This window comes from Lampetra fluviatilis, chromosome 11, assembly GCF_964198595.1.
Source record: "Lampetra fluviatilis chromosome 11, kcLamFluv1.1, whole genome shotgun sequence".
Taxonomy (NCBI): domain Eukaryota; kingdom Metazoa; phylum Chordata; class Hyperoartia; order Petromyzontiformes; family Petromyzontidae; genus Lampetra; species Lampetra fluviatilis.
Window position 1 is genome coordinate 10,679,052 of NC_136285.1, and position 20,718 is coordinate 10,699,769.

The following is a 20,718-nucleotide window of genomic DNA, read 5'->3' on the forward strand; positions in this document are numbered from 1 at the left end:
GGTATGAGATGAACAGACATTGAACACAACACAGTACATACAACCAAATGGTTCTTGAATAAAATCGTGACCCCAGAATTGTGACGGTTCATCGCCTCTCAAAAGGGTTAAATGTTGTATGCCTACTGTTCTGTCATTTCTCTGCCCGGGGTATCCTTGACTCTGCCCTCTCTCACCCGCGTGCTTTTTGCCGCGTGTCTGCGCAGGGACGACGAGGCACGCGTCACCAAGGACGTGGTGGCATTCCACGCGGGTGACTTTGTGGAGGTGGTGCAGAGGCTGCAGCTTGACCTGCACGAGCCGCCCATGTCACAGGTACAATCAATCCCCACCCCCTCTCCAACGTGGCCAAGCCACTGAAGCTAGGGAAACGCGGAGGTGAGGGTGACGCACACCTCTGGTCTTCGCGCTTTGCCGGCAGGGGTTTGTAAAATCACTATTGAGTGCTAAGCGTATCATTCCTGTGGCTGCATTGACATCGTGTTCAACATCGCTATAATGAACCTAGTCAAAAGATGAAATATACAGCACAAAATGTAAGCCCCGTTCGCCATAGCCACTGTCGCCCTTGTGCACCAGTGTTCAGTGTAAATGTGCACCCCGTATCGATACAGCTGGATGAAGGCCTCCCCACGCCGTGTCGCTCATGGGGGTTGTTTGACCGTACTGCATTCACCACGCTGGTGAGTGTGTGTTGGAGGAGAGGATGTGAGGGGAGGGAGCTGGGGACCCGTTCAGATATCACTCATCACTGATGTTAGCTGTGGCTGGATCAGATTCATAGTGCAGTGGACTAACCAATGCACCACCACGCCACCCCACGAAATGAATATACCTTAACACCCATTTCGGACAACCTGGGACATAGCCAAGAACACATTCCTGCGGAGGGAGCTGGTAGGAACGTTGGGTTGCTCGGTCAATGGCCAGGGTCAACGGTGGCGTGGTGTATTCCGCAAATATGCCGGCGTGAGTAGGTTAAACGTTGAGTTTTATAAGGGCACCACAGGGTGACCAGCCCCTTCCCACCCAGCCCCACCCCTCACCCCTCCCACCTCCCACCCAGCCCCTCCCCACCCTCCTCACCCTCCCCTCTCCACCCAGCCCCACCCCTCCCATTTTTGGATGGACGACGGACGGACGGGCACAATAATCCCCTGTGGGCTGGTGTAACCAGGTGTGTCCTACCAGTATAAGAGCTTTTTGTTTCTTACAGTGCAGTTTCCTTGTAGGATATCTGCAATGGGTCATGGGACGTGATGTCGCCACCCCCCCCTTCCCCCCCAAAACCTGCAGTGCGTACAGTGGGTGGACGACGCCAAGCTGAACCTGATGCGACGCGACGGCATCCGCTATGCGCGCGTCCAGCTCTGCCACAACGACATCTACTTCATCCCTCGCAACGTGGTGCACCAGTTCCGTACCGTGTCGGCCGTGTGCAGCCTGGCGTGGCACGTGCGCCTGCGGCAGTACCACCCCGAGAGCGAGCACGCCAATGTCGGCGAATCGGCCAGCGCCGCCGCTGCCGCCGCCACGACCAACAGTAACAGCGCGGAGGTCGCCAACTCGAAGGAGGTGAAGACGGAGAGCGCGGGGGAAGCGGCGGAGCCCTCGGAAAAACGCAGGCCCGGCAGCGCCGAGGGTCCGCCCCCCGAGAGCGGCCGCAAGGGGAAGGCGTCGGAGAAGACGCAGCAGCACTCCTCCTCGGGCAACACGCTGCCGGGGAATTTTGCGCCGGTGCGGAGCTGCGAATCTGGCTCCAATGGCTTCAGGCCGGACCCGACGAGCGAGCGCAAGGCGAGTGGCGAGAGGATGGAAGTGACTTCCGAGGCCGCCGCTTTGGCCACGACGAGTAAGGGTGCCAAGGGGGGGGGAGGGTCGACGGGAGGCCCGTCGGGTGGCGGCGGCGGCATCGGTGTTGCGTCGCGCCCCCCCGTCGAAGAACCGTCGGTGAACGTGGGCGTGAGCGTCCCCGAGATGGGCGCGGCCCTCGGCTCGCACGCCGTGCGGGAAACTCTAGCAGAGCAGCAGCCTCAGCCTTCCGTCCTGGCTGCCTGCGACGCTTGAACCCCCACCCCCACCTCGCTCAGCCGTCGGTGCCCGACCGCTACAATCATCACTTTATTTCCTTCTACAGTTTTGTGCACTTGGCGCTGCTGCTTGTGCAAGGTCTCCTGAAGGCCATAATTGGTTCCACCACACCTTTTGGTGAGCCAGCAGGGCTGCCTGCTTTTCGCAGTAATTTGTACATCAAAGCCTTCCACCACGTCCTTTTTACACGCTTAATTTTCCAAAGTACGCCCCTCCGCTGTCCTTTGTGCTGGCCACCGTCTCGTACGAAGGCATATTATGCCCTGTTAAGACACCCGTTTTTGATGCGAGACTTAATTTGAACAACAACAAAAAAACGTCTCGTGTCTGGGCGTGCATGCAAATCTTTTGCAGGTTCCCCCGGGATAGTAAAATGACTTGTTTGTTTTTCTTTTCTCCATTTAACAAAAAAATATTCAATTTGAACAAAAAATTCAAGGGAAATGTAACCGTTAAGGGGAAGAGCCAGCTGCACCACTGTCCAGTGTAATTGAACCACGTCAGCCTCCACACAAGCATCTTCTTCTACCCTGCAATCGTCCTGGGTAATAATGCAACTGTTCTTTCCCTCCTCCGTTTACATACAGCTCACTTTCCCTCCGTTGTTGTAATAATAGTACAAATCATATCTGATTTCAGTGTGCAGGTGGACGGGCGAGAGGTGGCATACCATCCTCTTTGTAATATCCCTGTATATGTGGAATGGAGTGCTGAAGGGGGTTTTTGGAGCAAAATTGCCCTGCTTGTGTCCACTGTATTTATAAGTATTCTTTTGAAAAGCAGTAGGCTAGTCCTTAATATTTGATGTATCTTCTGCTTTTTTCAAGTGTATACAAAATGAGGGCATTTTAATAATCCTGTTCATCAGAAGATAAAAAGGAAATTGTAAATGGTAATTCAACACTTCATATCTGTACGTTAACTTAAGTTCCTTGGTTTGTCTTAATTTTTATTCCCACTATTAATACCGCAAGACTTTTAACAGACCTGCTTGCTGTAGTGTTTTATTTTTGGTTCTTTTTTTGTATTTAATATTTACTATAATGTTAAATTTAATGCTTTTATTAGTATTGCTTCTGCGTCAGTGCTTGCAAAAAAAGACGTGTGTTGCACATGAGTGGAATGACCGCACACTTAAACATTCGTGTGAGATTTTGTTGACTAAGCAGAGCCTGTTTTATTAAAGATTTTATTCACAGTCAATTTTTACTTTCATTTCAAATCCACTGGTGCAAGACAGTTGAAATTTACAAGCAGTCTTGTTTTGTAGCATAGAGGATATCCGTAAACACTATGAACTTATAAATACAGTACCAGATTATTCAGTACTTCTGTGTTTTTTATTAGCCACAAGTAGAGTGACATCTTAAGGAAAGTCATAGGCCTTTTATTACTGTATTTTTTTTACTTTGAACATATTAACAGATTATTTTTAAAAAAATATTATTTAACAGCTTTGAACGATTCAGTATGTACCAATGCCTAACCTATCTGTAATGTTGGCGACAATGGTAAGAAACCAAAATCATTACTTCTGTAAGGTATTCCACCAGAATTTATCGGGAAAACTGTAGAGTAATACGTGTTTTATAATTAAAGAAAAAGCGGAAAAAAAGCCTTTAACCAAAATGTTTTCATTATTTGCTTCAATGGTAGAATGGCTTGTGTTAAACATTTTAAGTCCATATTTAGTCTACTAGCCTCTTCCCATTCAAACCAGCGTCTAGTGCTTTCACTTCCAAACTTTCATGCGCTACGCTTTATAAAGCGTTTAAGACTTTGCTGAGTTGATCTAGGCGGAGAGTGCATGTAGCGGTCTGTCGGCTCAGGCCGTTGTGCATGTAAATATTTAGTGCACAGTGGCCCAGCCTGTTTTAATTGAAGGATAAAAGGAGAATATTGCCTGGCTTACACCACGAAGCTTTGACTTCCCGGCAGCGCGTGCTATCACCGAAGGAAAGAGGCTAATGTAGCTAAAAAAATATGCCTTTTATCACTCGAACCAGCACTCTCAGATTTTGTTTAACATTCTTATAATTTGTATAGGAATTACTCCAGTTTGGGGTGGAGAAAAACTAAAACACCCACAACAAAAATCATCTGGGGAAAAAAAAAACCCGGAAGCTGGGGGAGAGGTAGAGGCATTTGTAATTGGAGTGTTTGGAAAAACAGCAACGTTGATGGGTGACAGGAACGCACGGCATTCTGGGAACATGCCCCCCCCCCCCCTCCAGAGATCTGGGAGTGCTGCTCACTTCTGATTTTTACCGTCTTCCATTTTTGTGTATTATTCAATCCAGAGTGCTTCTTGTTTTGCAGCGCACATTGAAGTTCTTTGCGTAAAGCTGAAAAAAGAGTGAACTTAGAATACATTTTATAGGTTTGTGATTGGTCATCAAACAGCTGAAAATACTGTACTGAATTCACTTGCGGGTTGTGAATGCTCATAGCTATAGTGTGATACCGCGTGGCATGTAATGTACTATAACAGATTTTTAGCCTCAAATCAACTTTGCGGATTTTTTTTGACCATGTACAAACCAGATTGACAGATTAAATTACAAGTCACTTTAACTGTTGCTACAATGCTGGTATTTTTCTTGTCTGCTTAACGTGAGTTCTTTAATGTTTAGCCTTTCCGTTTTCAGTTGCTTATTTTCATTATTTTATTCAGTCATAATTAGCTCTTTTAAAAAAACGAATTCGGTCCAATCTGTCCAAATGATTGGCTAGTGTGAGCTACGTAACATTATTCTTTGACTTGCCAGGTTTGCTTTTATTTGGCAAGTGTAGCAGCTGCAGAATCTGGGGTAAATGTTGGGCTAGTTCTAATTAATAGTCTGGTCTGTCAGTTTGCAGTCATGAAACTTCCCCAAGCCAGTGTTCTTTCCAAATTTGTTAATATCACATCCAAATTTGACATGCCGACATGTTTGGAGTCTGCAAGAATCCTACTTAAACTAATGGTAACTTTCAAGTACCTAAAAGGGTCTTGGCAGATAATACATCAAGTAATTTTGCAACTTTGCCGTTGAACATGGGAACAGTCTTCATTATCTCAATGTATTATAATATTTTTTTTATGTTTTTTAAGTACGTCCAAAAATTGAATGTTTCCTTGGTCCAATAATTTTTGGCTCAAACCACGGACGAGAATGTTTGCCTTCATGAAGTGGCCTATCGACATTACTTGTGGGGAGGGCTCTGTAAGAATGTAGAGCGGTAGAAAAAAAACGTGTGGCTTCCACATCCGCTCGCCTGTTTCATATTAACGCAGTGGACTTCATCAATGAGTAATGTGTGTGGCGGTCGTGCCCCGATGGAACCCCAACCGTTAGCGGGACACCAACATTACCGGTACCCTGGTGAGACGTGTCGCTCAACGATATGCGGTCAATGCAGCAACATGGACAGCAGCTTCCCAGGGAATCCCGCGGTGTGTCGCAACCTCGTGAAGCCTTCCATTCTCCCCGCCAGTTTGTGGCAGTGGTCTCCAAAGCAGAACAAAGCTTCATCGTTGGGACTTAAGCATTGGCTCAAACTTTCGACTTCGGGAACTGATCTGCTGATGCTGAATTGTGCCACCTAGCCATGCGTATAATCTTGAGTTTGGGGCTGCGTTTTCCTCCAACATTTGCTTGTGAAAATGTTACCCATTAACCTATATGCTGGATAGCAATACTGTTATTTTCTTTTCTCATTGCACACGCTAAATGCTGTTTGGTTCTCATTTTAAATGGGTCGTAGTTAAAAATGAAGAGCCAGTTTAATATGTTGCGATTGTTTTGTATGAAACCAAATCAAGCAAACAAGGGGGGAAAAGTGCTCTGCAGTGTTTCAAGACGCGTTGATTGTTACTTTTATGAGAAGGCACTAATCACTGAAAGCTTCGTTAGGGACAAAGAATGGTTGCACGTTCGTTTTTATTCCATAGCGTGTAACGGAGCAGGGTAATTTTGTCGAGAAAAGGCGACGCTGCGACCAATATTCCACGAGTAATTTCCGAGGAAATAATACATTATTGTGGTGTCTTCCATTAGAACGTTTTAGAACCTTGAAATTACCTTTTTAAAGTATAAGGTTAGTGCATAAGATTAATTGTCACGGGAAAAGTATTGGTGAGAGAAAGCATTAATCTTGTTTGCTAACGCTCCAATTTAAGTGCAGAAATACATTTGTGCATTTTTACATGGTAGCCGTATGTGGATGCGTTTTATATCATTTATGCTAATGTAAGTCGACTTATGCCCAAATTTCATAGAATTGTTGGCTACATATCCATTATTTTGTGACTTATTTTGGCCCAAAAACTGGAATATATTTAAATCCCAATCCTTAAAAATCAGTGTCACACATTCTGGTGTTGTGAAGAAAAATGCACCTTTGGCGGCTTTCAGTTTTGGTGCACATGGCAGGACCTTGCAACGCCCACGGTGGACTCTTTAATTGGTCTGAGCAGATACCACGGCGGATTTCGGAGTGACGGTAACTTCTGGGTCAGCCCATGACTCAAGGTCATTTAGATGGTCGGACGAATTCGAAGGTAACACTGGACAGCAAACCTGACCGTTATTAAGGTCAGGATACCCCACTGTGAAGAAGAAAACATGTTAAAATAAATGTTGACAACCTCCAATTGCTTTTATGCCCTTGTCAGAGGAATCCCTAAGCAAGAACAGCTGGCGGACTTTAATTAAGACGCCGTGTTGGTTTCGGTAAAACTGAGCTATAATGAGCCATTCGCAGCCATAAAGCATGCATGTTCATTATTTAATTTCATAAATTGCTGCAAAACCAAGGACGGTTAAGGTTGGAGGAGATGCTGACGCACATTTCAACTGGCTTTGGTCATTGAAAGGCTTCTGCATGTTCTCTGATGGCAAACGGATGTGGGTGTGGTACTTTAATGTTCCAGAAGCTATATATAGCAGTGTCGGCTTTTCTACATTGGGCCCATTCCATGTGTTGCTTTGAGACCAAAGGATGTTAGTTGGGTAGTCACGAGTATAACTGTTTAGCATAGTGCCTTGTTGCTCAGCTGTGTCCTGATCCCGAGGGTTGAGTGATCTTTGACACAGAACATGAGGAATGGCTGGGGTGGCTGCTGTTTGAAAAAAAAAGCTTCATGGTATTCATACAGGGTAGCTCATTGGAGCTCAAATTTGACTTTTTAACGATATGCCGAACAATAGATGTATAAAATAACATGTGGCCACGAGTCTTTTGTTGTAGAGCAGTTGAGTTAATTGCGCCGTGTGCATTCTGTTTAGATGGTGGATTTCGTTTTAATTTCATTTTAAGATTTAACACCAAAGTGGACTGCAGACCGTCACCCCAGCCTTCATGCAGTGAACTCCCCGGTCTCATGTAATGCCATTTAGACTTTGCCCGAATGTGTACTTTTGAAGTTATCCAAATGAACAGTTTCGTGTGCACTCCACAGGGAGAAGCGTGCACGTTTCAAAGGTGGCACAGGCATATATTTCATCCACAACCAGTGGGAATCGGTGTAAGTGGTAAGCAACAGCACACTTTTGTAGCAGTATACCGATCGAGAGTGTAAACTAAAGAATGCAACTACAGTGGTGTGTTACACGACGTTTGGCCCAATCTTTTCAAATGGTATTCGCACTCGCTTGTGATTGGCCCGACAGACTTGCTGGCTGTTTTCCCAGAATCTTAGTCACTCCCGTCTCTACAATATCACTTTTTTTTCTCAATTTTAAATTGGTGCATTGGCTTCTCATATCTTCAAGTCTCCTGGGATATTTAGCTGAATGTGAGGGGTCCGACTTGTGCGGAGGTCGCCCATACTTTCGGGTGCCGCTCTGACCATGATAAATACACGTGTTGCTGAAGTTGACATTGTTGAGTGGAGGGCAAAATGATTGATTAGTCGAAGAACTCTTTGCCAAGTGGATTGAAAGCCCCCAGTTTTCATTCTTATTTGATGTGGTTCCCTGCCCTCCCCCCCCTTGTTCTAAAACTTCATTTGGAAGCGTTTGTTTTAACACAAAAGTCCAATAATCGGCACTTGTAAATTTTTACCGGCTTAAAAATGAATTTTTTAATGTGTAGAATTTTTTTGCATTTGTTTTTATAATGCAAACCATATTTTCCATGGGCAAACCACCAAGGTTTCGATTGCCAAGTGTAACGAGTATTCTTCCCATTTATTTAAAGTCAAACTTGTATCGATTTGTTTTTGGACAGCTGTTTGTACACCTGCAGTGCTGTGAACACACAAGTCTGATACAACGGCCAACCCCATTTGTACATAGTGCAGCCAACCTCAGTAAAATCTCGTTAATGATTTTTTATCAATACTATTGATTATAAACTGCATATTTATTGGGGATTTTCACAATCTCATAAAATAAGGTTGGCAGCTGTATATTTATACAAAACTGTTTACAGCATATAAGCCGTATATGAATATATTAAAAAAGTGCATGAATTCAGTTTGTAAACCTATGAAGATAATTATGAAGGGCAGGTTTCTTGTGATAAAAATGGATCTGGGGCTTAATGTATTTAAGTGCATGCTCTGTGTTTCCTAAAGGAATATTAGATCTTGTTACCTTAGGCTTTTAGAAATGTGGCAATTTTATTGAATGTCGGTGCAGCTGTTGTGAATTATCGGATTACAACGTTGTACACTCACGATACAAACTTTAACATGAGTCTGTGAATGGATGTAACTTTTTTAAAGTTATACTTAGACAATTCAACAAAATAGTGTCATGTCTTTTGCTAATTGCTGCCATCTGTTTCATCCGCTTCTGCAAAACCCAATGCCACATTTTAAGCTTCGATGTACAAAGCCTTTTCAATGAAATGTAAAAAAATTTACCGTGTTTTTTTTTAAAGTTCTTTTTACATTTGTTTTTTTGGTAACAGCTGAGCTTTTGTAGTCCACTAGAATATCCTAGCGTTAGTATTACGGTGCGTAAACGTGGGAATTTTCAGGGCTAGTTCGAGGGTAAGCAGGACTCGCGCGTGCGCAAAACGGTCTTTGCGTGTAAATTTGCAGTCTTTCCTCCCCGCCCCCCCTCTTGCTTTTCAGTTTTATTGCACCGACCTCGGGCACGCCAACAATGTTGCGCGCGATCGACTAATTGAGTGGCACTTGGCCTCCCCCTCCAATCGCCGGTCTCGGAGGTTAACGTTTTTAAAACACCCGTTTTGTGTGCTGATGTAGCCCCCTAGTGGGGTGGGGGGAGTCCCCCCACTTGGGGGCGAGTAGTTATCGAGTCACATTAGCTTCATTTGCTCTGCAGCTGGCTTTGTAGGCAGACCAGCCCCATCAGTGACTCATGTCTCATTCAATCTACAGCTCCACTTTGGTTTCCCCTTTGTATTGTCTTAAGTTTTTGTATCAATCTATTTTGCATAAATAAATCTTAGTTTCAAATGTACACCTGGAATTGCGTTGTATTTAAGCGCTATGAACGGCCGTTAGTTTTGCGTTATTTGAAGTCGCTGTTGAACAACACTTAGCTCTTTCTTTTGCATGTTAGTGATATTTAATTAGGTGAATTTAAACTTGGCAGTTTGGAAAATGAAATATGCAAAATGGGATGGTGTGAAGGTTAAGGGTTGTCGGTCACTTTACAGAATGGTTCAGACTTTGCCTCTGCCCGTGCTGATCCTGAGCCTCACCTGTCAACATACATTTTTTGTCCCATCTGCATGGACATTTCCACAGCATGAAACCACCATTTGAGGGTGCTCTTTACACCAAAGCCAATGAATGCATGCAGCTTACTACTGCAGCAATTTTTCAATGAGTAAGGCTTATCTTATACTTATGCAAAATGTAAACATTTAAAATGTAAAATACTTAATCCAAACACCAACAATTTTTATTAGCTTTATTAACCAAGTGAGCTTGAATGTAAATTGAATTACAATGCCAAGTATACATTGTCAAAAACAAATATACAACAGGTACCACGGTTGCAAAGATTAACAAACAACGCAACATTCAAATACTCAACGCTACACACTTCATAAATCATTGCACAAATGCCCCTCTACCATACCACAAGCCTTCGTCTCAATTTAAATTCTGGTGCACCATTCAGCCCCATAACAGCTCTAAACAAACTTATACTGTGCTTCTGCAATGTTTAGATGCAAACATGCACATGACAGCTCGGCAGGTGTATGGCATACAAGCAATTCTCATCACAGATGAGTAGATAATTGTAAAGTTCCTTAAAGAAACCGGTGTCCTGGTAGCATCTCCACGTGAACAAAACCATGCCCAACGATTGGTTTCACCTTTAAGCTACAGCAGTCCTGTCATTCCTTAAACATGTGACTGTAGATTAGACCAATGCTTGTGTGCATTAAGCCTGCATTGGTGTGTGTGAGTGCAGTTCTTTACCTGGCCCTTGCAGTGCCATGACTTTCATGTGTAACTTGCCATCAAGGAGGCTCTGTAACACTGCGCCCAGCAGCCCAGACTACCAGCTAACACAGTCCAGGAAATCTACACGTCTGGACCAAGTCCAGTTGGATTGAACAAGTCTTTCCACCACATGCTTAGCAAGTTTACCGGCGCGCCTCCTCGAAACCATCAGTCTTTCTCGTGTCTCATGCCCGCTGGCCCTGGACAGACTGGAGACATCCAAGACCCGTGGTGGTCTCGTGCCACGTGGATGTGCGAGCCCAGGCTTTGGTGCCTGCCTGTGCTGGAACGGTGGAAGTCGGCAGTGGTAATGTCTGCTTGTTGGCATCCAGCCACCTACACCACGATCACACAAGGCCAAGGGGAAAAGTTAACATTTCAATGTCAATTCGGAGGAACAAAAATCCAGAGCTACAGTAGTATATTTCAATGGGGTCTAATATTCTGCAATGCTTTGGTTTATACGGTCGTAATTGTTTAGATCTTCATTAAGGTCAACCTTCCCATCCAGTTGTATTAAAAATTGTATAAGTGTGATGGACCTTTTCCAATGCAAAACCTTACAAAATAATGTATTTGATGGTTTAAATGTTCGCAAACTGGACCTGAATATCTATGATCCCAGGAATGATACATCTGACTGCTTTGCTATAGCACAGCTGAAATTGACTGACAGCAGTTTAATATAAACATAATTCCAGGCGACTGCACTACCAACCATTCATTCTCCAGTTGCCACCAACATAAGTGAATTAATTTAAATAAGTACTCGAAGTTGCCTTAATGTCATCAGCCACGAGGAGAGTTGGACCCCACCAGTAGCTCTGGAATTCCAAAACCACCTCTATCCAAACGGAGCAGAAATTATCAATGGCGTAAAAGCGAATGCACAAATGGAGATCCAAATTTCAATAAGTGTGTACGTGCTGCCTCCCTTAAGACGATATGAAACCACGTTTATACTTAGATGACGAGCACATCATAAGACAAAAAAGCGTATCGAGTGGAGATGGAATAAAAACACCAGGGCACAAACCGAAAGGCATCTATATAAGTGTGGTTCGAAACGTTAAATCAGGATATTAATGTGGAGTGGAGAATGATGGCCCAGGGCAGGATTGAATGAAAAAAGCACAGCAAGGCAGATTCCGCAGTGGAGAAAAATTACGTTCTTGGAAGTACAAAACAATACGTTGATCGCTGATATTGAGCCTGCAGTGGATTTACATTTTAACACGTGGAGCTTTTCCCACCACCGTACAACACCATGCACAAATGGAGTATCCGAACCCAGCCAAAAGGCACACATCCCCACAATGTGTATTTACCCTCGTGTCCCCGATGACGGCACGTTGTTCGCAGACAAGATTCCTCTCCAATTCCCACGGGTGGAAGCAGAGCCTTCCTCCACACGAAATGTCAAGTCCCATGCTCATGGCTGGGTGACCAGAGGACGGGAGCTGGGAGCCGGGAGTCAACCAAAGCGACTGCCGAGATGGAAGCGTTGGTTCGGGAGAAAACGCCTCCGTATACAGCACAATCTGCAGTTTCTAGGATAAATGATGGTTTTGGAGCGAAGTTGTTTTCAAATGTCTCGTTCCACGCTCCTGTGCGTGTGGGTTTATGAATGTCTGTTTGGGGAGCTGATGTCAGTCTACGGATGTCGTCTTCACTGCCGCTGCTGGGTAGGTTGGAGTTTAGGACGAGATGGCCCGCATTCACCATTCAGCTGGTTAATAGATAGGTTGCCAATTCGGTGGATTGCTGAATGGGTGGGATAGTTATGTGGGTTGGTTTGTGTGTTGATGATTGAGCCGAATTGTGTTGTCCTGAGTGTATTCATCGAGTGCGCTGTATGTTTTTGGCTGGTTGAGTGGTTTAGTGGTTTGCGTGGGTTAGCTTTTGGTGTTGTTTTAAGAGTGTGTGTGTGTTGTAGCGGAGTGTCGTTTTGAGTGTCTTGTTGACAGTCGAATTAACAACCGAGATAGCTGCTGGTCGAGTTGACTGTCAGCGCGTGACCACCCGAAATGCATTCGCCTTAACATCATCCCCGTGCATGCGTGTTTACACTGCCTAGCAATGATCTCCATCCCAGCTCAACAACACCCACACCACCACCACCGCAGCCTTGCTACTAGACGAGCACCCAGAACACGTGGTGGCCCAGGTCTGCGGCTGCGCCCAGCAGCAGCAACCAGAGGGGCACGAAGAGGAAGTAGAGCGGAGCGGAGGCCGGCGACTGTAGCCAGACGCACACGGCTAGCAGGAACGCGAGCTTGAGCAGCACTGCCACCAGGTACCACGCCTTCTTGCGCAGCGTCACGTCGGCCTGGTCGTGGCCAGTGCGGCAGTGGCTCACGATTCGCACGGCCAGCATGACGAGCAGGGCCGTGTCGAAGATCCAGAGAGGCACGAACACGAGGAACCAGTTCCAGCTGACGCGGCCGTCCAGCTTGAGCACGGCGAGCACCAGGAAGGACATGGTGAAGAGCCACGTGAAGAGAACCCGGTGCACCAGCGGCATCGTGGCGGTGGTGGTGGTGGAGTGCGGTGATGGTGGTGTGCGGTGGTGGAGTGCGGTGGTGGTGGTGGAGTGTGGTGGAGTTGGTGGTGGAGGTGGTGGTGTGTGGTGGAGTGTTGATCTATTCCACCATTCACTGCCTGCTACTCACACGACCTCCTTGCAAATCCTGTTTCTCCTCCTGCTTTCACGTCCCCCTCCTACAACTCCGACACCTTTCCCCGCCTCCTCCTTCCTGGCGTCCTTTTCCTTCCTTCTCCTCCTTTCTCCGCTTCCTTCCACGTCTTCCTCCCCCGTTCAATCTGCGCCTCTTTCTTCAACACCTCGTTACAAATCTGCCTCCTCCGCCGCCTCTTCCCGCGTCCCGGTCCGACGATGTCCTCCTCCGCGTCGTTCTGCGGGCTCTTCTCTCGACCTTCCCTCACGCTCCTTCCTTCTCCTTCACGTCCTCACCTCACGTCCTTCTCCTCCTGGTCGCAACACAAACGACAAGTCCGGCGTCTTACAGCATCACCGCCATCGCGACTGAGGGGAGAGTCTCTCAACCACGCGCAGCCCGGCGAATGCGCGCGACTTACCTCGTGTCGTGGGTCACAACGACAACAAACAGCTCCCGCTATTAACTGCACGCCCGTCTCGCGAACAACAACAACAATAATCGCTGCTCACGCCGCCTCGCAAAATGTCCGGAGCGATCGGCGGCAGAGGCGCAGACTTCCAGGCGTCGTCTTCACTCCACTCCTCCTCCTCGACCCCGGAAGCGTCACGAGCAAGGCGCCAGCCATCTTGGTCAGGGGGAGAAGCAAATGCACCCCCTCCCTCCCTCCCCAAACAGAGCGGCTCGCTCACGAACGTCGTCATGCAAAGGCTGCGGGCCCGCCTTTACCGAAAGAACCAAGAAGAAGATGAGTTCCCCAACGTTGTAGCCCCACCCCCAATCCCACCCCCCCTACCCCTCCTCCCCCACCCCCCCTACCCCTCCTCCCCCACCCCCCCTACCCCTCCTCCCCCACCCCCCCTACCTCTCCTCCCCCACCCCCCCTACCTCTCCTCCCCCACCCCTCCTCCCACCCCTACCCCCTTTCCCCACTTTCCCCACCCCTACCACTCCTCCCCTCACCCCTCCCCACCATTCCCCCCCCCTCCACCCCCTCCCCCCCCATTCCCCCCTCCCCCCATTCCCCCCCTCCCCCCCATTCCCTCCCCCTCCCCCCATTCCCCCCCCCCCCCATTTCCCCTCCTCCCCATTCCCCCCCCTCCTCCTCACGTAAGATGGCCGCCGGTTGCTCGCGTCGTCGCGGTTGGCAATCTGACCCAAGTCGAATCGATGATGCGAATCGGGACCCTTTTGTATTTGCTGGCGCGCATAGGCAGCGACCGTTGTCCCCCGCTCTGTGATTGGCCAATCGCGCCATAGGTCCGTGCGTGTGTGTGTGGCGGGAGAGGGGGGGGGGGCTTGCCTATGCAGACTGGGAAAAATAATCAAGTCGCTCGGAATGTACCAATGCTAAATATTAAACCCCTCGAAAGCCCGCGTTGTAAATTATCGCACGGCAGGTGAATTAAAAAAAAAATCTCTACTACGGCTACAATTATTAGTCGGCATGTAATGCTCATTATCGAGAATGCATATTGAGCCAATAATATTTTCTCCGCTGTAAAATAATACAAAAACAACAAACCGCAGGCAAACGCCAATCAACGTCCACACTTGGTACAGTCCCCCCCCCCAGCCCTCTAGCCCCGCCCACCCTCTGGCCCCGCCCACCCTCTAGCCCCGCCCACCCAACAATAATCTTCCGCGCGAGAGACAAAACAAAAGCCTCCGATTGGCTGCTGCGTCGCAACCCCAAACAGCAGGCGCGCGCTGATTGGCCGAGACGGCTTCGGAGGTGTGGGCGAGTCCAAGGAGGCTCCGCCCCGCGGGGGTCCGCGGCTGCAGCGGTGGAGCTCGGCGGCTCCGCTCTGTCAGGGCCCCCCACACCCCCCTCCCCGTTGGTGGTGAGTGCCTCTGAATGATGCTCCAGCTGTTAATGTTGTACATCTTTCACATTGTTCATTATCATCGTTCGGTGATCATTAAACGCGGAGTTTAATAGCGCAATTGCCTGCTCGCATTGCTGCGTTGTTGCGTGTCGATGTTGTTGTGGGTTTGACGTCGCGTTTGGCATTGTTGGTGGGCGGGCGGGGAGAGCGTGTGGAGAGGGCCCTTTGGCTTTGCCAGATGCGGCCTCTGTGACAGATCCATCGCTGCTGCTGCTGCTAAGCAGTGTAAGCCATGGCCAATACACTGCTGGATGATGCCCCCTCGCCCACCACACCACGCTCCACGCCGTGCAGGTCGACCAGATTTGAACCACGCCGATCCAGTGCCGGGTCGGTGAGCGAAGGCGTTTTGGCAGGTGGGGGTGGCATCGATATTATACAGTATACGAGAGCATAGAAGTTGAGTACAACGATGGGGTTCGTATTCGTTGGTTTTGTCGGTAAAGTCACGAAGATAGAATTTTTTTTAAATAAAAATAAAGTGAATAAAAAAATATATTAAAAATAATAAAATAAAAGAATAAATAACAAATGATGTGGTTTTGCAGAAACGTCTCTCTTGCTTTACGTAGCAGCTTATGTATAAGCTTATTTATAAGCAGCCCTGAGGTGTGTGCATGGTTAGTGGGCCCCCTTTGCCAGGCTGGGCCCCGCTGAGCCTGGCAGTTGTAGCCGTGACGTAGCCACCAATTAATTAGTGGCGCCCGTTAACAGCGCGATGACCTTTAAGCAGAAGCTAACCAAGCATTCGTCAATAATGCTGCCCTAAAAGGAAACTTTAATAACAAATGCAATCCCCTATTATATACCTGTGTTGTGAGGTGCTCATGCACCACTTGGCCAATGCAGCATCGCAAAAGTGCTTATTGATTTAGCCTGGTGATGTTCGGTTGATTAGCGTCCCTTAACTCGGTGTTCATCAATTAATTTAGTTTCCTTTGACCATTGAGATTGGTGCGCTGCATGTGACAGATTGATTACCCACTGAGATCGGTGCCCCCCTTTCACGAGGTGATGCATTTCCGATGAACTCGTGGCTTTGAATGTCACCTGTGCATGCTTATATATTTTTTTAACAACCACCCCTTAGCAATGGGTTATTGCGCGGTTTATCAAAGGGTGTGAATGTAACCAGGCGAAGTTAATTGCGTGCTTAGCCAGGCGAGAACTCAAGAGAGAGACCGGGGTAGTTGCATTTTCAAGAGTGGCCGGGGTCAGGTGATGAGTTTAGTGGCCGTTTATTGATTAGGTGATGACCCACTCGTCCACAGTATCGGCGTCCCTTGTTGAACCAGCTGTATTGCCACTTGCGATTGCATATACCTGTATCCTTCGAATAGAATGAGAAGCCCTGCTTTGAGATTGCCTTCATACTGCCAGGTTACAGCACATTGTAATTGATTGCAAGCCGATTTAACCGAGTGACAAACAAGATTGTGAGCATCCTGTGCAGTATTGTGGCTCTTTTTGGGTCGGTGCTGTGTTTCAGTCATTTCCACGTGAATTCATGAAGTTGCAATTCCAGGGCCTCTTAATAGATGGCAGTCTCGTGCATTTGGTCATCCAATTATAATGCACCTGCATCACCTGATGGCCTTTATTCTAGATTTTTATTTTATTTCTCACCTACGTGACTTTACCGAAAGAACCGAAGAGTACTGATGGCCTTTTTTAAAAGCAGGTGAAAGCCACTCTGATCACACGTCTTAGATGTTTCGTGCACATACCTTGAAGTCTTGTAAGGCTGCTTAGGCTTAATTTAATAAGTGGACATTTTTTTTTATTCTCTCGTCTAGTCACAGAATATGTTGGTCGGAAGTGTGTATTGACTGTCATCTCAAATATAATTTTAATAAACCATTGCAGATGTACAACATCAGTTACATTTTATGGCTCTATTAGAGTACAAATCAGCCTGATTATAACGCACATCTATGAATTGAGCAATAAATTACAGTTTTCTAGCAGTTCTTACTCATTAGCAATGCCCATTGCAGTTGTTTCCAGTATACCAGAGATGAAGCGTATGAATGAATGACAAGGGTAGGAAATGGTCACTGAAAGCGTGAAGCTAAAAGTGACAACATCGTCACCTGTTAAACACATTCCTGCGGAGGGAGTTGATAGGAACGTTGGGTTGCTCGGTCAATGGCCAGGGTCAACGGCGGCGTGGTGTATTCCGCAAATATGCCCGACTGTGAGGGTGGGCACAAGCCGACGTGAGTAGGTTAAACGTTGAGTTCTATAAGGGCACCATGGGGTGACCAGCCCCTCCCCACCCAGCCCCACCCCTTCTAACCCCCACCCAGCCCCACCGTCCCCACCCAGCCCCTCCCTACCCTCCCCACCCAGCCCCTCCCCACCCAGCCCCTCCCCACCCAGCCCCTCCCTACACGACGGACGGACACAATAATCCCCTGTGGGCTGGTGGAACCAGTGGGTTCCTACCAGTAACACCACATGTAACAGCTCCCTCTGGACTAGTCGACATACTGCAACTCGTGAAATATTGCAATTATACGGGCACGACGATGGCTTTCTGGGACACACCTCTCTTCATCCAGGCGAAGGTTTGGTGGCCCCGAACGAATGTTGCAGACAAGTCAGAGGTCGCAAACGGGTTTTGATTCCTTACCTGTACCCAGCCGCACCAGGGTCGCAAATGGGTACCCGTACCCTACCCGATACCCGGCTACCCATACCCGGCCGGGTACGGGTAGGGTACGGGTATCGGGTACCCGATTGCGACCTCTGGGATGAAGCCATGTTGCAGGCGCGGGTCGGTTGATTCTAGGAACTTGAATTGTGAGAAAGAGACAAGACGTTGGGAAATGAGTGACAAACGGTGACTCACGGCCTACCCGTACCCGGCCGCACCAGGATCGCAAACGGGTACCCGTACCCGGCCGGGTACGGGTAGCCGGGTATCGGGTAGGATAGCCGGGTATCAGGTACCTGGTTGCGACCTCTGAGACAAGTCCCTTCTCGTGTAAACATTCCAGGCGCCATACGCTGGCTCGCCAGAAGGTGGCACAAGCAAATGTGGTCGAATCTCGTCTTTGCCATCTGTGTGGGAAAGTGTTGCCCCCCCCCCCCTGCATGCATAAACACTCATTCGTTGGCCGAAAACAATCGTGTTTGCGGATTGGGCAGCATGTTGTGATGCGGTTGGATAAATTATGCAATATGAAACTAGATTTTATTAATGAAATGGAATTTAGAGCATAATTCCGCAGGCTTCCCATCCGAATGTCAACATTGTTTTGCAGGAATATATTTATTCACTTCCTCTACGATTCTATTTTCACGATTCCAGGTGAAGGGTTTGATTCACGATCCAGTTCTTTTTTTTAATTTGCGGCGCATGCAGAATCGTTATTGGTGTGAAATTGTGAAATATACGTGTACAAGTGTAGCAGCCTTCCTGTTAATCCTCTGCGGAATAAGGTCTTCCCCACGCCGTGTGAGTTATGGAGGTCATCTGACCGTACTTCACTCATGCTGGACATTTCAGGGTTGGGCGAAGGTGGGAAGCGTAGACACGGGAGCACGGTCTCCAGGAGGTGCAGTACAACAATGTATTTTTCTTGATTTGAAGCTTTCGTGACTGCAGGAATCCATACACTTTGGTTCTTTCGGTAAAGTCACGTGGGTAGAAAAATAATAGATCACGACGTTTCGATCGCAACACAAGCAATCGTCATCAGGTGGGACAACCACAGCAGTGTTTTCTTGCCGTGGTTGTCCCACCTATTCTTAGGTTTTTTCGGTAAAGTCACGTAGGTAAAACATTCAAATTAATAAAAGTAAAATAAAATAAAAATCACGACGTTTCGGAGGCAACACAAGCTTCCGTCTTCAGGTGGAACCGTCACAGTCACGACAGCTGTATCACCTGATGACGATTGCTTGTGTTGCGATCGAAACGTCGTGATCTATTATTTTTCTACCCACGTGACTTTACCGAAAGAACCGAAGAGATTATGGATTCATCTTGGTTCTTTCGGTAAAGTCACGTAGAATGGAAATAATAAAATAATAAAAATAAAACATAATAAAATAATTCTCACGACGTTTCGGCCACAACGCAAGCAGCCGTCCTCTCAGGTGAAGAACAGGTCTGTCAAGAAGACAGAGATTCAGATTCTTGACAGAGATTCAGATTCTTGACAGACCTGTTCTTCACCTGAGAGGACGGCTGCTTGCGTTGTGGCCGAAACGTCGTGAGAATTATTTTATTGTTTTATTTTTATTATTTCCATTCTACTTTACTTTACCGAAAGAACAAAGAAGATGAATCCCTGCAGTCACGAAAGCTTTAAATCGAGATTATGGATTTTTCCTGCCCTGCAAACTGATGCTCAAACCTTGCAGCGAAGGCAGCCCACAACAATCTGTGGTAGTGGACTCACGAAGCGCTGTTCACGCTTAAATCCGCTTCGCTCTCCCGAGATGTGTGCGACGAGAAGCCCAAACCTATTTCGGGCGATTTGGTGACAGGTGTGGACTCTGCAGTGATGTAAATATTGACATGTGCACGAATTTGATGTCGTAGATCTTCACACGCCCCCAACGTTTGATGCACGTACCCTGAGTGTAAGAATCTATTTTGGTCACTAAATCGTTTCATTCCCTTGTTTTTTTTTTGCGTTCAGCAAGAAGAAGGTGATGGTGGGTCTACGTGCAGTGCCCTCCCTGCCTTTACATCTCCTAACTCTGTCCCAGCGTTTGCTTATACTGAAAATTCCGCTTACTACGTCAGGATGTATTTATAAATACTCTCATATTATGAAACCATCACGTGAAGAGATCCGGGGGCAGCAGTGTAAGGGATATCTCACAAGTTTATGAGTTACAAAGAGCAGATTTATCTTTACACGTTTTCATTTCTACCCCCCAAAATTGTATGTATGAGTGGGCCGTTTACTATTTATTCAAACTTCCAATTTCTCAGACTTAACGTCAAATTTAGCAATTTTTGGAAGAACGTAATGAACCAGGTAATGTGTTAACTGTTGTGTTAGCCGACTCTCTGTGTTGCATTGCATTACATTTCTCAGTTTACTAGGTTTGTTTTCTCAAACTTCCAATTTCTCTCCCCCTGCCACCGTTGACTTTCTCTGCCCCCTCTCTATATAATGCCCCGTCACAGAGGCGTTGTTTCTCTGTGTGTGTCTGTGTCTCTCTCCCTGTGTGTCTCTGTGTGTGTGTCTCTGTGTGTGTGTGTCTCTCTGTGTGTGTGTGTGTGTCTCTCTCTGTGTGTGTGTCTCTCTCCGTATCTGTGTTTGTCTCTCTCTCTCTCTGTGTCTCTTTTCGTGTCTGTGTTTTCTCTCTCTGTATGTGTGTCTCTCTCCGAGCTTGCATTCTTTCACACCTGATGATGGTTGCTTGTGTTGCAATCGAAACGTCGTGTATTCTATCATTTATTTTATTTTCTTTCTACCTGACTTTACCGAAAGAACCAAAGAGGACAGGAAACCTTTACAGCATGCCTAATAAATTAGATTAATAATAATTACATCGTTTAAACTCACCCCCCCCACGCTTCCGCATTTAATTGATTAGTTTTTGCCTCACTGTAAGTCCAGTAGTTGCTGATGAAGCTGTTTGTCATCAACCAGCGAAACGTCACGATACTTGAATT

General features: G+C 47.0%; 3 protein-coding genes across 5 annotated transcripts in view; 2 read left to right on the plus strand and 1 right to left on the minus strand.

Annotated features, from left to right (window-relative positions):
* LOC144934794 (uncharacterized) overlaps nucleotides 1-9,500 on the plus strand; it is a 41,826-nt gene extending 32,326 nt beyond the window's left edge. Inside the window, exons 6-7 of the mRNA XM_078860953.1 lie at nucleotides 207-315; nucleotides 1,297-9,500. Of these exons, the coding sequence (XP_078717079.1) occupies nucleotides 207-315; nucleotides 1,297-2,067 (880 nt within the window). The 3' untranslated portion in view covers nucleotides 2,068-9,500. The remainder of the gene's footprint in view (nucleotides 1-206; nucleotides 316-1,296) is intronic.
* A 450-nt stretch (nucleotides 9,501-9,950) lies between these two features.
* On the minus strand, nucleotides 9,951-13,901 carry TMEM60 (transmembrane protein 60). Of its 2 annotated transcripts, none has more exons than XM_078860955.1 (3): nucleotides 13,698-13,901; nucleotides 11,836-13,498; nucleotides 9,951-10,843 (listed from the first exon to the last, which is right to left on the minus strand). In XM_078860955.1, the coding sequence occupies exon 2, from the start codon at nucleotides 13,029-13,031 to the stop codon at nucleotides 12,642-12,644; it is 390 nt and encodes a 129-aa protein (XP_078717081.1). In that variant the 5' UTR covers nucleotides 13,032-13,498; nucleotides 13,698-13,901; the 3' UTR covers nucleotides 9,951-10,843; nucleotides 11,836-12,641. The 2 variants fall into 2 exon arrangements, with proteins under 2 accessions (XP_078717081.1, XP_078717080.1); XM_078860954.1 differs by having other exon boundaries at nucleotides 13,607-13,900.
* Nucleotides 13,902-14,910: 1,009 nt separating this feature from the next.
* The window catches only part of PHTF2 (putative homeodomain transcription factor 2), a 40,132-nt gene continuing 34,324 nt past the window's right edge, over nucleotides 14,911-20,718 (plus strand). The window contains exon 1 of one of the 2 annotated variants that reach the window (XM_078860956.1): nucleotides 14,911-15,029. The gene's annotated coding sequence lies outside the window, so the exon portion shown is untranslated. The remainder of the gene's footprint in view (nucleotides 15,030-20,718) is intronic. The other variant, XM_078860962.1, reaches the window with a different exon arrangement.